At 35.6% G+C, this 15,453-nt stretch overlaps 1 protein-coding gene across 2 annotated transcripts; it reads left to right on the top strand.

The window, feature by feature from the left end:
• The first annotated feature begins 262 nt into the window (after positions 1–262).
• Positions 263–7,110, top strand: rnf126 (ring finger protein 126). Of its 2 annotated transcripts, none has more exons than XM_079244106.1 (9): positions 263–358; positions 1,148–1,203; positions 1,285–1,348; positions 1,430–1,668; positions 2,879–2,947; positions 3,075–3,144; positions 4,060–4,153; positions 4,277–4,392; positions 6,011–7,110. In XM_079244106.1, the coding sequence occupies exons 1-9, from the start codon at positions 284–286 to the stop codon at positions 6,161–6,163; spliced, it is 936 nt and encodes a 311-aa protein (XP_079100232.1). In that variant the 5' UTR covers positions 263–283; the 3' UTR covers positions 6,164–7,110. The 2 variants fall into 2 exon arrangements, with proteins under 2 accessions (XP_079100232.1, XP_079100233.1); XM_079244107.1 differs by having other exon boundaries at positions 1,288–1,348.
• Positions 7,111–15,453: the final 8,343 nt, after the last annotated feature.

Here is a 15,453-nt window from a genome sequence, read left to right on the forward strand (position 1 = left end):
CCATCTTCCTGTAAATGTAAATAAAGTGTTTGCAATTTATCTATTGCTGTAATAGTGTCTATTTTAGTTTTAATTTGGAGATAAGCATTAAACTAGAAGTCTTCAGCTTATCTTTTCTGAACGTCATGAGCTTAGGCCATCAGCATGCATAGACATCATGATGAGCATGTAGGCTTGTGCGCGTGTTTCCGTTTTTGACGTGCTTTCGTGTCATAGAAGCAAAAGTCGAGGTTTGTTGTCCCTCATTGCTTCCCGTCCGTAGGGTACTGTTCATCTGCTAGAAATGGCTGAAGCCCCACCACGGCCCTGCCGGTTTTTTTGTCACCGGTGTTCAGCAGAAATTGCTCCACGTTTACCGGTAAGAATGCTTGAGGAGTGGCAAATTAACTTTTGGCCCTTGTGGGTATATATGTTGGTGTGGCGATAAAAGAGTCACGTTCACTCATTGCTACTGTAAAGCTATGTGAGTTAAGCTAGCCCTTCAGGGAACGACGGAGTCCAAGTGTTAGTAAGTTGGCGGCTACATTTGTGGTGTAATTCTGTGCTTTACAGATGACATTTTAATAAAAATGTTATCATTGTTTGTATGTTAAAAAAAAAAAGCCCATCTTTTCAGTCTGACAGCTGTACTAGTGGTGTCACATAACACCCATTTGCTAGCCATTTTAGTCCAGTCCGTCAGTTTATAGTTAATTATTTCCCCTCAATAAACCTAAAAGCATTGTTTTCTCACCAAATTAGCTATTGGTTAATGATAGGTAACGATGGTTGAAACATACCACAAAGGGATGTGTAACTTGTACTGTGTCCCCTCTGTTTAAGTCTTTTTAAACAGTAGACATTGCTGTTTTGAAAACCGCTTGCTATCCAGCCACAGTAATCTGTTGTCATGCTTTTCATGGGAATCTTCTTGAATGTTACAGTAACATTTACTTTATATTCATTCAGCTGCTTCGCTATTTAGTGGTCTATTGTCAAAAAATGACAAATAAAGAGTTCACAAAAATTTAACTTAAAGCAAAAAAAATATATATCTTGAGATGTTTATGGTTTATTTTCTGCAGTTGTAGCATACATTAATGTGAAATCTGATGGACAACTGTTTATGTCAAACATAGTGTGTGTTTACATTTTTACTTTTTTGTAGGAATACACATGTCCCCATTGTGAATCTGGTTTTATTGAGGAATTACCAGAAGAAAGGTGAGAAGAATAGTTACATTTAATTTTGTTGTTTTGCACTTTTGTGAGGATGCCTTAAGATCTTTATTTTCTGTTTGAAAGTAGCTCTGAAAATGGGTCTGCATCCACATCCTCTGCTAGTGATCAGAATCGCCCGGCCTTTGAGGTCAGTGTGACATTAACTGGTGAGAGAAAACTTTTTAACAATCTGTAGCTGATTTGATTTTGCCTTTGTTCTTGTTATTAGACATTGGATCACCAACACTTATTCACGTTTCCCCCTGGGTATGGCCCATTTACCCTTGGGATATTTGATGAAAATTTCGACCTTCGAACACGGCTACCCACTGAGGACAACCGAGAGACAGAAAGCAGGAGAGAAAGGGAAATGGCTTCACGTCAGCGATATAGTGCTAGACAACCACGAGGTCGACATGTTCCTCGAAGACAGGGTACGCGCCATGAAGGAGTGCCCACTTTAGAGGGGTGAGACATTTTCAGCAGTAGTGCCAATGGAAAGTATTGAAAACAATACAGCTTTTATGAGCATGTGTTTTAAGAAATATATAAGACGCTGAAGACATTAGACATCTTAACAAAACGTACTTAAAATAGAGGTGGATAGATAGATAGATAGATATATAGGTAGTAATAACAATGTATATAAGCGCCATTTATGTGAAACAGCTGTACTTGTTTGCAGTTATTAAATAATAATTGTGAGAACTTATTAAACCCACTGTCGACTGTAAGTTTTAAATTACGAGGGCTCAACTTATTTAAAAAAAAAAAAAAAAAAGGCTTATCTCATGCACTAAAGTTTTAACCCAGGATGTATAGCAACACATGAAATGTTACACTGTCCATTTATTTATTTATTTACACACATTTTAAATGAATTTTTTCTCAGGTTTAGCAAAATAGAAAATCACACAGCAATACTCAAATTATCTCTAACTCATGAGCCAATTTGATGAAAAACATATAAAGTCCTTTTCTACCGTCTGGTTTACCTCTTTGGCATCACTATTTGAAGGTTGGGTCATTGTAGATTGGACTTGCTTTCCACAGATATCATTGGATCCCATTGGATTGCTGATATAGGGACTTAAGAAGCCTGTTGAAATCCTCACACATGCTAATATATACACATGCTTTATTTTAATCATGTAACTGCTTGCATGTTAAACTCAATTTATCAAGTTTCACCGTGGCAAGTTGTAGCATTAAAGCAGATCATTGTTTTTGGAGCTGCACACCTCAGTCTTACACCTTTTCTGTTATTATACTTTCAAACATATGCACTGCATTGTGCTGCAGACCCTTTCTCCCTGTGACCATTACTGACAAGAACAATTTCAAATGGTTAAGAAGTAAAAGTAACTATTTAGACTTGACCTTCAAAATGTTTCCTAAGGTGACAGATCAAGTTGTTATATTCTCAAACACACTGAAAGTTAGGTGTTTGTTGCAACCAATATAATGCTTGTTGATTTATTTTCCCATGATGATAACTTTGGCCGCTTCACGTTAATTTGAAATATGTCATAGCCACACTCTATACCAACCTTCCATCTGAAGAGTTAATCATGGATTGTGTGTCTACACGGCTGCTGCACTTATATTTTTGGTGCAACTGGTATAATTTCAAATGCATGATTTATTCAGCCATTGTGTTTTTTCTCCCTTAATGCAGAATTATTCAGCAGCTAGTAAATGGAATTATAGCTCCTACAGCCATGCCAAATATCGGAATGGGACCATGGTAAGTTGGAGAATATGTGAAATGTGTTTGGGTTGTTTTATGTCATGAAGGATATTTTAGCTGTGGTAATGACTGTTGTGTGTTTGTGTTTTTTAATTAATTAATTTTATACCTTCATGTCTTGCAGGGGTATGCTACATTCCAATCCAATGGACTATGCCTGGGGTGCCAATGGTCTTGATGCTATTATCACACAGGTATGAAAAATGTTTTATTTTTTAACATGACAGCAGATGGATACTTGTTATTGAAGACTGCAAATTTATAAGAGCATTTTTCCATCATAATGATTCTGAAAATGATTTTGTAGCTACTTTATAACACTAGCATCATGAAATAGTTTCTAGTTTTGTTTTGTTTTTTTCTTGTTTTATTAAATCAGGTGTATGTTTCTGTTGAAATGGGATTTCCTAACAGCAATCACTTCCACTGAAACCGTGTTGTCATATCAGGGCACATTTACCTCAGCCTTATTTGATTTGAATCCAAGTCCGTTTGCTCGGAAAGTTCGCTTCATTTGTGGAAATATGAATGCGCCAAACAAATTCTGATTCGGATCAAAAAAGCGGACTCGGTCCGCCTACAAACGCAGGTCTCGGCCCGAATAGGACCAAATACAGGAAGCGGACTACAAAAAAAAAAAGTCACTTCCTGCATTTGTCGTAGCATTGCATCGTGGGTAAATACATACCGATCATGGTAAGAGTCCTCTACCTTGTCCTGTTGTTCATATTGTGTCCATTGTTGCAGTGTATGTCTGCAGTGTACTTGTATGAGACAAAATAAATAAAACCCAAAACAGTGATAGTTTCATGCTCCATGTTTAACTTGCAAGAGACTTTTCTTCTTTATGCTGGTCTTGTACTCACATTTGCTAAATAGTAGTGCAGCACCACTTTTGGTGGGAATGGGGATATACTATTGTAAAAGATTAGCTCATTTCACCAAAGTGCAGTGTGAATGCAATTTCTGTTTGAATGGATACACCCCCCTATAACTGAGCCGAGTCCCCAATCGAATCAAGTTGAGCGGACTATCCTGATGTGAATGCACCATAAATGATCCCACAGTCAATTAAGGATGATTCTGATTGTGTTCTCTTTTACTTGAAGTTATTAAACCAGTTTGAAAACACTGGTCCTCCTCCTGCAGACAGAGAAAGAATAAAGAGTTTACCCACCATTAACATTACACAAGAACACGTCAGTAAGTCCCTCAAAACTACCTTTTACTTTAAAATAAACAGAATAATTTTTTTCAATAGTTTGTTGTGAAGTGTGTAATTCTGGGTTATACACTCAGATAGTTTGTCATTTTCTGTTTCTTCAGGTGCTGGTTTAGAGTGTCCTGTGTGCAAAGAAGACTATAGTGTTGAAGAGAGTGTTAGACAACTTCCGTGTAATCATTTGTTTCACAATGACTGTATAGTACCATGGCTGGAGCAGGTATGTAGTTTACTTTTTATCAAATACATCTTTATGAAGTAATTTTTATTGTTTTTAAAAAAAATTTTTTTTTAACAACCTAGGTACTTTGTTGGAGGTGCATCTTCTTAAAAAAAGTTAATGTAAAACTCATTTTCATAGAATTTTAAAATGCAGAAAAGAAAGCTGAATATAGCAGTGATTCTCTTTTCTCCTTAAAGCAAATCGTCTCAAAACAGCTAACATGGACATTAAATTAGATAACAAAAATGTTGACTCAAAATTTTAATTGTAAATATAGCTAAATATCACAGGATAATTGGGTTTTTTTTGGTTTTTTTTTTTTTAATTAAAAAATAAAATCATAAACCATGTTTATGGTTTATTACCTCTGTCAAGGTGGAGGTCATGCCTTTGTTGACGTTCGTCTGCCTGTTGTCAACATAATGTTAATGTTTATGATTAAATTTTATTAAATTTTCAGGAAATCTCAGAAATGGATTAAAGCTTTGGGGAGGTAATGTTGGGGAGCTTGCAAGATTTGAAAGTGGCACCCTGCCTTGACTCCTCCCCCTCTGGTTTTGCTTCTTGCGTAATCCAAGGCTTTTTTATTTGCAGCTTTTTCCACCAACGATTTTCTCTTTCTCGGCTGTTTAGTGGAAGGAGGCAAATAAACCGAGCCGGGTCGGGGAAATCCTTCCTGCATTTTCTCAGCCATGTTTGCCTTCATAGTTTCTTCTTCACTACTTTGTATTTTCATCGTAACATGCTATTTACATGCAGGGTGTGGGGAGGAGGAGAGCCAGGAGAAGAAGCTTACAAATTACAAGAAATGAACAACTTCATTTCAGTCCGAACTTTTGGATTGGTCAGAGTTTTTATAGACTGAGGGGTCTAACTATGTTTCTTATTGTTCATGACTACAAAATGTACAGACTCTTAGGATGAGGAACCACTTCACCTAGTGTAAAAAAAAAAAGAATGTCTCTGAGCAAGAGTACCTACCCCCAACTTTAAGGAGAGAGCGATATAATTATTATATGTTATAATATTATATATTATTATATATTATAAATATTATATATTATAATTATTATTATATATTATAATTAATATTATTTCAGATGTAAAGTTGGAATTTTATGAGTGCATAAGAAATTGGTTATAAATGATTACTGGCTGACGTATAATCCCAATGACAGCAGTTTTACATGAACTGTTTCACCAGTAAAATATGAAAATGAGAAGCTCTTTATTTGAAATTGTCGTGTTTCTGCTACTAGGAGTAGTAACAGTTTAACATCATTATTGTGTGGTGTATTGAGCATGTCAGAATACACTGAAATCCACATTGAGTTGTAAAACTCTCTGGCTTAAAATCAGATTTTAGAAAGTCAGAAGTCAGATCTTTTGGGATGGGAGTTTAGTTTTAAGGTTTATGTCATGGGACATGCTTTCTAATTATTATTTTTTGGTTGGTATAGGAAATTGACCAGTTGTGTGTGTGTTACACGATTCTAAACACAATTAAAGAATAACATCATATCAGTTACTGTCAATAACGACTTGTAAATTCATCTAAATTGTTTGTGTTGATGGTGACCCCATTTAACAACTTGTTTATCTTCATTTCTGACAGCACGACACGTGTCCGGTCTGCAGGAAGAGTCTTAGTGGACGGAACACAGCCACAGACCCACTAGGGTTATCAGGAATGAACTTCTCTCCCTCCTCCTCCTCATCTTCCTCACCAAGTTCACCAAGTAATGAAAATGCTGCTAGCAACTCATAGATCTTCACCACCTCCCACATCTGTAAATGCCACACCCTGCTTTGACCCAGCGATTCCCCTTACAACTGAGACCAAGATAGATTTCTGTGGCGATGTTCAGGGCCGAGCCTTTAGTCATGACCCCGCCCTTCCTCCTCCTGTGCTGAATGGATGCTGGGTCATGCTGCTGTTGTTACTAAGCGTATGAGGAGACTGAGTTGAAAGAAACTTTGGAGAGGATATAAAATAGAACAATGGGACTGTGATCAGACCTGGAGTTTTTGCTTGAGCCAGTGTGGACTGCTTTTTGATGGAAACATGTCTTTGCCACAAGGCTGGGACACATTTTATATTTAAAAGACAAAATGCTCTTTTTTTACAATAGTAATAATAGAAAAAAAGACAAATACAAAAGAACAAAATTGCTTGTGGTGGTGCAGTCGATAGATTTGTAGATAGAAAACTCACTTTGATCAGTTGGCTAATGTACAGCTAATGAGTCAAACTGAGGTTATGCATCAGATTTTCTTTTTTTTACTTTTTTAAAAATTTATTTTATTTTTATTTTGCACAGAATCATGTCTGAAGGTGAGAATGTGAATCTCAAAACTACTGTACAAATCGATATTTTTTTTTCCAATTTTTTGCATTGAAGAAATCTTTATGGTCACATTGATTATTTTTTTCTTTTACTGGATTAGATTTGCTTTTATTGAAAGTTTGCTCTGATGTATTTGTGTCTTACAAAAGTAAAAATGGAGACAGGTCAGCGACACTGTTTTTCTTTTGTTTTTTTTTTGTTTTTTTTAGTTAATTCCTTAAGTGCAAAATATTTTACATACCAACATGTTCACTAGAACACAGATTAAATCATGTGAAAAATTAAATGTTGAAAACAACAACATAAAAAAGGCATGGTAACAACTAACGTGTACTGGCCAAACTAATTTAACAAAATGAGTGTTACTTTGCTGATGTTTTTTGTACTGCAACAATAAAGTCCTGAAACCAACAGATTTCAGACTTGCTGCTGATAGAATATAGCTTCCTAACTTTGCGGTGGAGTAATGTGGCGAGTTCACTGATTTTAACTAACTAAATGGAAAAGATTACTAATTGACCCTTTTTAGTCTTGTCCATTTGTTGTAACAATGGCTACAAAGTGTAAGTATGGTTCTTATCAGAGAAATAAAATGGCTGAACTTTCTCTTTCATCCAGTATTAGGATCCAACATTGGGTAAAAAAAAGGAGTGGTCTAGACAGGGTTGTGGTGTACAAACCTGCGCAGTATGTAAAAATTCCCCTAGTTAGGCTTAATAAAAAGGAAAGAATCCTTAACGTAAGTACAAAAAAAAGAACATAAATGAAAGGACAGAATAATGTCTGCAATCACCTTTAGGTGAATTGAAGTTATGTGCAGCAAAATATGGCACAAATATGTACCAACGTAGTGCTTTTTTATGAGTTTAATACTGATGACAGGTAGTTTGCTCAGATGATCTTTGCATTTTGATAAATATATATATATAATTTATTTATTATTTTTAAACAGGAATGACAGTTGACAATGTTTTAATGTATATATATATATATATTTTTTTAATCATTTTTAGTTTTCCCCATAATTACTTAGCCAGTTAATAAAGTGGCTATATTAGTAAAACTTCAAACACAGTTAGGACCATAAATCTTTGGATAGACATACTTTTTCACTTTTTAGATTATGTAAATTACAACAATAAATTTGGAAAGACACTGGTCCGATAGTTGAAGTGCAGACTTTAAGCTTATAGTGAGTGAAACAAGACATTGCATGAAACAGTGAGAAACTGAATAATTTTTGCTACATAATTCCTTCCTTTCAGTGGTTCAAAAGTAATTGGACAAATAAATACAACAGCAAATTAAAAGCTCAGTTATAATAACTAGTTTTAAGCTCTTTGCAGGCAATGTCATAAGTCTTAAACTCATGGACAGAACCAAATGCTTGGTTTCTTGACTGTAGCAGATGCGTGCTTGATGGGGTTGAGATCAAGGGACTGTCTTTGCCGTTTGAGAATATTCCACTTTATTGCTTTAATAAAGTCCTGGGTTGCTTTTGCTGTGTGATTTGGGTCTTAATCCATCTGTATTAGATATGGCTGGATATGAGCAGCCACAATGTCTTGAACACCTTGCATTCATTCGACTGCTTCCATTCTATTTCACATAATAAAACACTAAAGACCCATAACTGCTGGCAGCCATGCATTCCCAAGCCATCACTCTGCCTCCACTATGTTTTAGAGATGACATGATATTCTTTGCATCATAAGCTGTTCCAGTCCTTGTCCATACTTTTTTCTTTCCATCATTATGTCACGGGTTGATCTTGGTTTCAGGCTGTCAAAAGAATGTTGTTCCATATCTGTGGCTTTTTTTTTTCTCTTTTTTGTGTTTTTGTTGCATGTTCTTTAGTTGCATGGGAAGGTTTGGCCACTTGATTGGCTGTTACAAAGGGTTTTCTCTTTACCAAAGAAACGATTCTGCAATCATCTACCATTTTCATATTCTATGAACATTCAGGCTTTTTCATGCTGTTGAATTTACCAGTGATTTCTTTCATTCTCAGGATGTACCAAACTTTGGATTTTGCCACTCCTAACGTGCCAATTTCTCAAATAGTCTGCTAACACCTCAATCTTCCAACTGCAAATCAACTCCAGGCCTTATTTCGGCTTAATTGATGATAAAAGAATGAAGGAACTGCCAACACTTGTCCATGAAATACCTTTAAAGTGAATTGCCCACTCACTTTTGGCCATTTTAAAACAGTGGACATGTTAAAGACCTAAAACTCTAATAATTTATCCAATTTGAATGTGGATACCCTAAAATTAAATGTGAGAGTCTATTCTTCATGTTTATGCTTTTTGTATAACTTTAATTAGAATATATGCCAATAAATGGGTAAAATAGTAAAACTTGTCTCGGTGTCAAATTGGATATTGACCTAACTATATCTAACCTTATAGCTACAGATGTGCTGTGCAGCATCTAATATCACTGCTCTAAAATTTATACAGAGAATAAAAACATACCATATGGTCCAGCTGAAAAAAAAGATCCCTTCATTCTGTACCATCATTCTCTCCATCTGATCTGTTTTCATCTGTCCATCTTTCTGAAACTAAAACCCTCTGTTCTTCATCCATCACATTGATGTCTTTTTCCCGGTCTTCACTTATTTAATTATTTTTAGCTCTTGGTGACTTTCTTTAAAGGCACGGTTTGTAACTAATTTGACTTTTACTAGCGAAAATCAAGTACGGCTCACATAAATACATATTTTACCAAAGTATTACAACAATTACATCCAAATGAAAACCTTCTCGTAGTTTACAATGAGTTTATAAAATGTCATTTTTGTGGTTTGCCGCCAAAATGTTATGTTCTCATTCAGGGAAATGCTATGCAGGTAAAGAGAATTGTCAATTTATTTGTTATTTTGCAAATCACACACCTTTCTCTCACCTATAATCTCAGTTAAATCCAAGTGGTGATTTAGTCATTTATATTTTGGATGAGCATATTATGAATTTGTGATTAGTGTGAATTTGTCATTTCAGGTTGTATCTTGTTTTGATGCATTTTAATGAAAATGCAATCAGGGAACAGCTGACAACTAAAGATGGAACACCATCATACATGATCAAATACCCCAAATGAATGAATGAAAAATAGCCAGCCAAGGAAAAAAACCTAATATAGTAGATTAAAAGACACATACTAACAATTACTGTTTTATCAGTCTTTTTAAATGCATATAGATTAATGAAAGTTTTTTTCTTGCCAGCCCATGTGGACAATGTGATGTGTGTTGTTCCGATGAGGTGCTGCTTCAACCAGCTAAGTTCATAACTGAGCTTCAGGGGCTGAAGATCCCAGAAACCTTGTGCTCTCTGTTCCATCAGCCACACAAGGAAGAGGCAGTTGCTGCTTATGTGTCTCGTTTCAGCCACCAACAGTATTTTGTTTTTCTTTTCTTATTCTACATATTGTTCCTGTAAAAGCTGCAGTGTACAGTACATTTTTATCATACAAGACAAGAGAAAAGTACAGTTCTGTATTCAAAATGTTATTTTTTTATTTTGCAAAATGCAATAAATCCTCTCGTGATATAAGAAGTGTAAGACCTTCCTAGTGGATGTGCAGCTGACAGAAGCCAGCTCTCTTTCCCTCGGCATCTGGATACAGGTGGATTCTGACCACAACACAGGAGACGATCACGACCCTGTTCCCAATCACCCTCACCACACCCAGCTGACAAACCGGCAGCAGGCCAGGTGTCTCCTCTGCCCAGAAAAAATGGTAGATTGTATTTAGTTGTGTAAATTAGTTTTTACATAAGACAATTTCTCCAGAGTGTAAACTGTTTTGTCCTGTGATCATCCATCATATAAAATTATTTTTTGTGTTTATCACAGAATGATCAGGGCTAAGTGAATGTAAATCATGCCTTTTGCTGGTGGTGAGGAATTTCCTCACCCCACATCTCTCCAAGTACCCTCTGGTCTGACAGGTCCATATTTAGAAGATAAAAATAATTTCTTATAGCATAGAGAATAAATGTATTTACCTCCAGCCCACACTAATGATAATTTCATTCATTTTCTTAGTGTTTTTGTCAGTACTGTAGATGCCTTCATTTACATTGTGTAATGTCAAACAATATGAAAAGTAATGCCTGTTTACTGTTAAATAATCAATATTTGCACTTATTATACAATTATTTGCTTTGAACAAGTAGAAAGACAGACATTTATGGTACCGCACAATGTGGGATATTGTGATTTTATTTTATGTCTTGATATATATGTACAGTTTAACTGTATGTTACTTAGCATTAAATTCATTCATTTGTAATGCACCATAAAGGACTCCATAGATGCTCAGGGCATTTTCAAAGGCATATTAATCTTGACACATGTGCTCCAAACCTGGCTGAAGGCTCATGCAGGTAGGATGTCCCTGGTGTAGAGCCTTTAGTTTGACAACAACCTTCAGCATAAATATAGACAGATGAAATAGACAGTTTAGAGACAAAAGAGGAATAAATACAGTTTAAAACATGGTATAGCATAATATAACTTTGGGTAATTCCCAGCAGCAAATATTCCCAACAGCAGTGAGGATACTGTTGCATTTACCACAACAACACCTAATAGGGGAGAGGGGGAAACACTCAATACTGTGCAATAGGTTGTTCAGTTTCATTCTGCAGTTATTCTTCATGTTATATGAAGTTATTGTAACTATGAAAACTTTTCAAAAGGCACATCTGAATGTTTGGAGAATTTCCAAAAACATACTAACATATTAGCAGACTTATTGATGTAACATTGTCAAGACAAGAATAACATTATTACCATTCTGATGCATCCACTTGTAGTAAACCAAATCAATCTTGCTCCCCTTCTTCCTCTGAGAAAGCATTTATTGTTAATCAACCCTTTAGGTAAGATAGTAAGAATTACTGATATCTAGTGGTATAAAGGAGCTTAGATGGTTGCAGTCATCTGCCAAAATTCTTCCAGACATAAATATGTTTTTGTCTGTGAGTAGATCCAGGAGACCCAGTTACAGTTTTTAAGCTCAGAAGCTTTTTACTTCATACTCAAGAGTTTTTTATCCATTCAGAGACAGCACAATTAAAATGGTGGCATAAACATGGTGCTTTTCATGCAAGTGGGCCACAGCAAGATGTAAATGGTTCATTCTGTGAAAATAAAAACACAACAGTTATTTTAATGAAGTGATGAAATATCAGTAGAAACAGTTTTTAAAAAAAAATTAATCTTTTTGTCATTGACCTTTGATTTTGTTACACACTGCATCTTAAATGTGGATTAATTGAAGCTGATCATCAGGAGGAAAAAAAACCATAATGTAAACGTGTTAAAAATAAATGCAAATTTGTGGTAATGATGTTTATAGTGAATCACTATTTAAACACAATAAAAAATATTCTCATGACTTACAAAAAAGATGCCAGGAAAACAAAAAAAAGCAAAAAGAAATGTGAGCATTTCTTTTTGTCACATAGTCTTTATTTAGACTTAGACTTAGACTTAGACTTAGACAGACTTTATTCATCCACAAGGGAAATTCTGTTGTCACAGTAGCTCAGAACAGCAATAGAGGAAGAAATAGAACAGCAATAGTAGGTAAGAAAAAAAAAAGTAAATAATAATAATAAAATAGAATAGGTACTATCCATAAAGCAATCTGGAATATGTACACTTTTACAAAGATAAAAGATAAATAAAACTATCTAAAGTAAAGTTGGCAATATAGAATATGGAAATTTAGAAATTTATTAATTTCACTACATTATTCTTTATTTGCTGCTTTTGGAGCATATTAAACCCATTTTAACATCAGCCTCACTAAATGTCCCCGAGGACTTTTTGAAAAGAACACAACATGCCACCGTTACATTCAGATGAAAGCGCAGCACTCAAATTGAGCTCAGAAATCTTCTTCGGTGATTAACAAGCAGGTGGTGGATGAATCACTGCAGTGACCTGCAAGCTTCTCATATTTAAATGAACAGGAATAACAAATTAATTTTATTGCTGAAGCTCTCAAAGTTGTTGGTGGGTTGCCACCCATTGCAAATATAAAAAGCTGTTAGTTTTAGTAACTTATTTACACAACCCTGACAGAACAAGGGCTCTGGTAAAGATGTATAGGTAACCTAATAACTAACAGGAAATTTAATGGTTGTGAAAACAAAGTATCAGGAAGACTTGCAGATAATAGGTGCTCCTTTTTGTCTAATTTATTTTCAGGACATTTGTGTATATTTTGTGGTGCAACAAGGTCATCACTTCATCTTCCTTATATAGGTTAACACATTTCACTTTGATCAATGGATAAACCTTATTAAAGACGAAGTTTCTCCACCTGTGTGCAGCTGCAACATGTTTCTGGGCCAGCAGCTACAGTTGTTTAGGTCTCAGTAGTATTTTGTTGTGCTTTTTTTTGTTTGTAATTTGTTGAAAACTCTTAGAGAATATCCCATAACTACCTCAGCCCACTGAGAAATGAAAACCAACTGTTGTGCAGCTGCAGGTTTTGACTGATAAAATGAATGGAGAATGTCAGAAAGATGGAGGTTTTTTTTTTTAATGTTATTTAATCTACAGTATACATCATAGTGTTTGTGGTAAAAGTTGGACTAAACCAAAACTGGATCAAAGAAAACAGGTTAACTACTTTATCTCTACTCTGGTGATGGAGCACTCAATTATAATGACCTAGATGTGTTGCTCTGGTGCAGTGGTGCTCTGTGGCTTTTTACCTTTGGCTGTTGGCACAAATATATGCATTTAGATTATAAAAGAAGAATTTGCTTCTGCCATTGTATTGGCTACTTAGTACAACCAGCTGGATAACACTTTAGTGAAAATGTACACATCATGAACTAATTTAATTCTTTGCTGATGCATTACTCTTAATTTCATTCAGAAATAAGTGCAGGTTGCATCAAGCAGTATTATTTATCCCCTTTACCTCATGCCCTATAACCCTAGCATATTGATGTGATGGACTCCAATTTAAAATGATTATTAATGATGAATATATGTTTCTAATATTAAGATTTTATATGTTCCAAAGATTTCATTTTTAAAAAGTAGCTTCATATTTCTGAGGGCTTGGCGGAGGCTAAAGAGGTAAGCACACCCTCCCAAGACTGGGTTGACAGTTCAAATCCTGCTCCCCCAGTCAACCTGTTGTATTCCTGGGCAAGACACTTCCCTCTCCTTTCCTCTCCTTTCCCTCTCCTCTCCTTAACATTGCTGGTATATAAATGTGAATGTTTCATGCTGCTGGCATGCATTGGCTGCTGCATTCCTGTCAGCTGCGGCTACACATCGAGTGTTAGCTGGGGGAACGGTGGCCTTTCTGTATAGAGCTTGCATGTTCTCCCTGTGTAGGCTTGGATTCTCTCCAGGTACTCCGGCTTCCTCGCACCTTCCACCCACGTGCATGTTTGGTTAATTGGTTCCTCTAAATTGTCCTTAAGAATCAATGTCAATGTTTGTGACTGTCTCTGTACTGGCCCTGCTATGGACTAGTACCCTGTGCGTGTGGAATTGTGTGCAAAAGAGACAACAATGAGGTGTGTGCTTTTAAATTGTTGTTGTATGCTCTGTTGTGAAGACTTTTTAAATTTTATTTTTCATAGGTATAATTGTTTTTTTTTTTTTTTATCATGTAAAACACTTTGTGTTGCTTTGAGCATGAAAAGCACCTTATAAATACAATTATGATTTGATAAGGGGCTTCTGAAGAATGAACAAAAACGTCAATAAGGCATCCCCCAAATGTGCCAAACTTCCTTGCAATAATATTCCTGTTGGTATTTATGTTTATTTTGAGATTCAAGTGCTTCTATGTGTGACCTAAACGATAGGCAGACATTATTAGAATGAAATCCTAGAGTCAGTAGCAAGCTCACATATCCAGAAACTGGGACCTCCTCCAAGAAGAGAACAACTCTTTGTCCCAGAGTGGATCATCACAGACTACCACCTGAATTTGGGAGTAGAGAGGATGGAATGACCTGCTGTGAGCCAGACCTGAACCCAATCAAACACTTGTGGGATCAACTTGTGTGCACTGTTCATGCCAGAGTGTCCAATCCAAGCATACTGGATAAGCTTCAACAGCTCCTTGTTGAGGAATTAGATACAAACCCACATGAGGTGCCAGACTGTGACGGCTGTATATTGATTTCCACATACTACTGAGATCTCAGACAATGTAGAAATTAATCCAGTGTCAAAATGACCAACGTGTTTTTTCTTTTTCTTTATTACTGTAAGACAATGCAATCATCCAGTCTTCAAAGCAGCCCAATAAAAAAGTGAATACCAGCAAGATAATATTGACAACATTTTGGGGCACTGCACATTTAGCTATGTAGCTCATTCCACAGAAGCACAATCCTAATAAGTCATACATCATGATAAAGGTGACTAATCAGGCGTTACAAAAGTATATACAATGCCAACTGATGTTATTAAAAGTGAGAAATAATCGACCAAATATAAATTCTCTAACTCATTGTTCTCAACTTATTTATACTCTTACCAGAAAAGCATCACTAGCTGGTTTTATATTCAAGTGACGCTGTTATTATCTTAAATCCCCTAAACGTTAGATTATTAAGGTTTACAAGAAAACTGTTGACAAAGATTATCATTAACCAATTATAACTCAGCAGTATTTTGTCACAGTTATAACATAAACAAGGGGGAAA

The sequence above is a fragment of the Telmatherina bonti genome, assembly GCF_933228915.1.
Source record: "Telmatherina bonti genome assembly, chromosome: 7".
In the NCBI taxonomy this organism is placed as follows: Eukaryota; Metazoa; Chordata; class Actinopteri; order Atheriniformes; family Telmatherinidae; genus Telmatherina; species Telmatherina bonti.

Bases quoted from the DNA above. Each gene is read 5' to 3' on its own strand.
- rnf126 (XM_079244106.1), top strand. From the start codon at position 284: ATGGCTGAAGCCCCACCACGGCCCTGCCGGTTTTTTTGTCACCGGTGT. The intron at 3,145-4,059 runs GTATGAAAAATG...TTTTACTTGAAG, and splicing joins TTGATGCTATTATCACACAG to TTATTAAACCAGTTTGAAAA. The intron at 4,154-4,276 runs GTAAGTCCCTCA...CTGTTTCTTCAG, and splicing joins CATTACACAAGAACACGTCA to GTGCTGGTTTAGAGTGTCCT.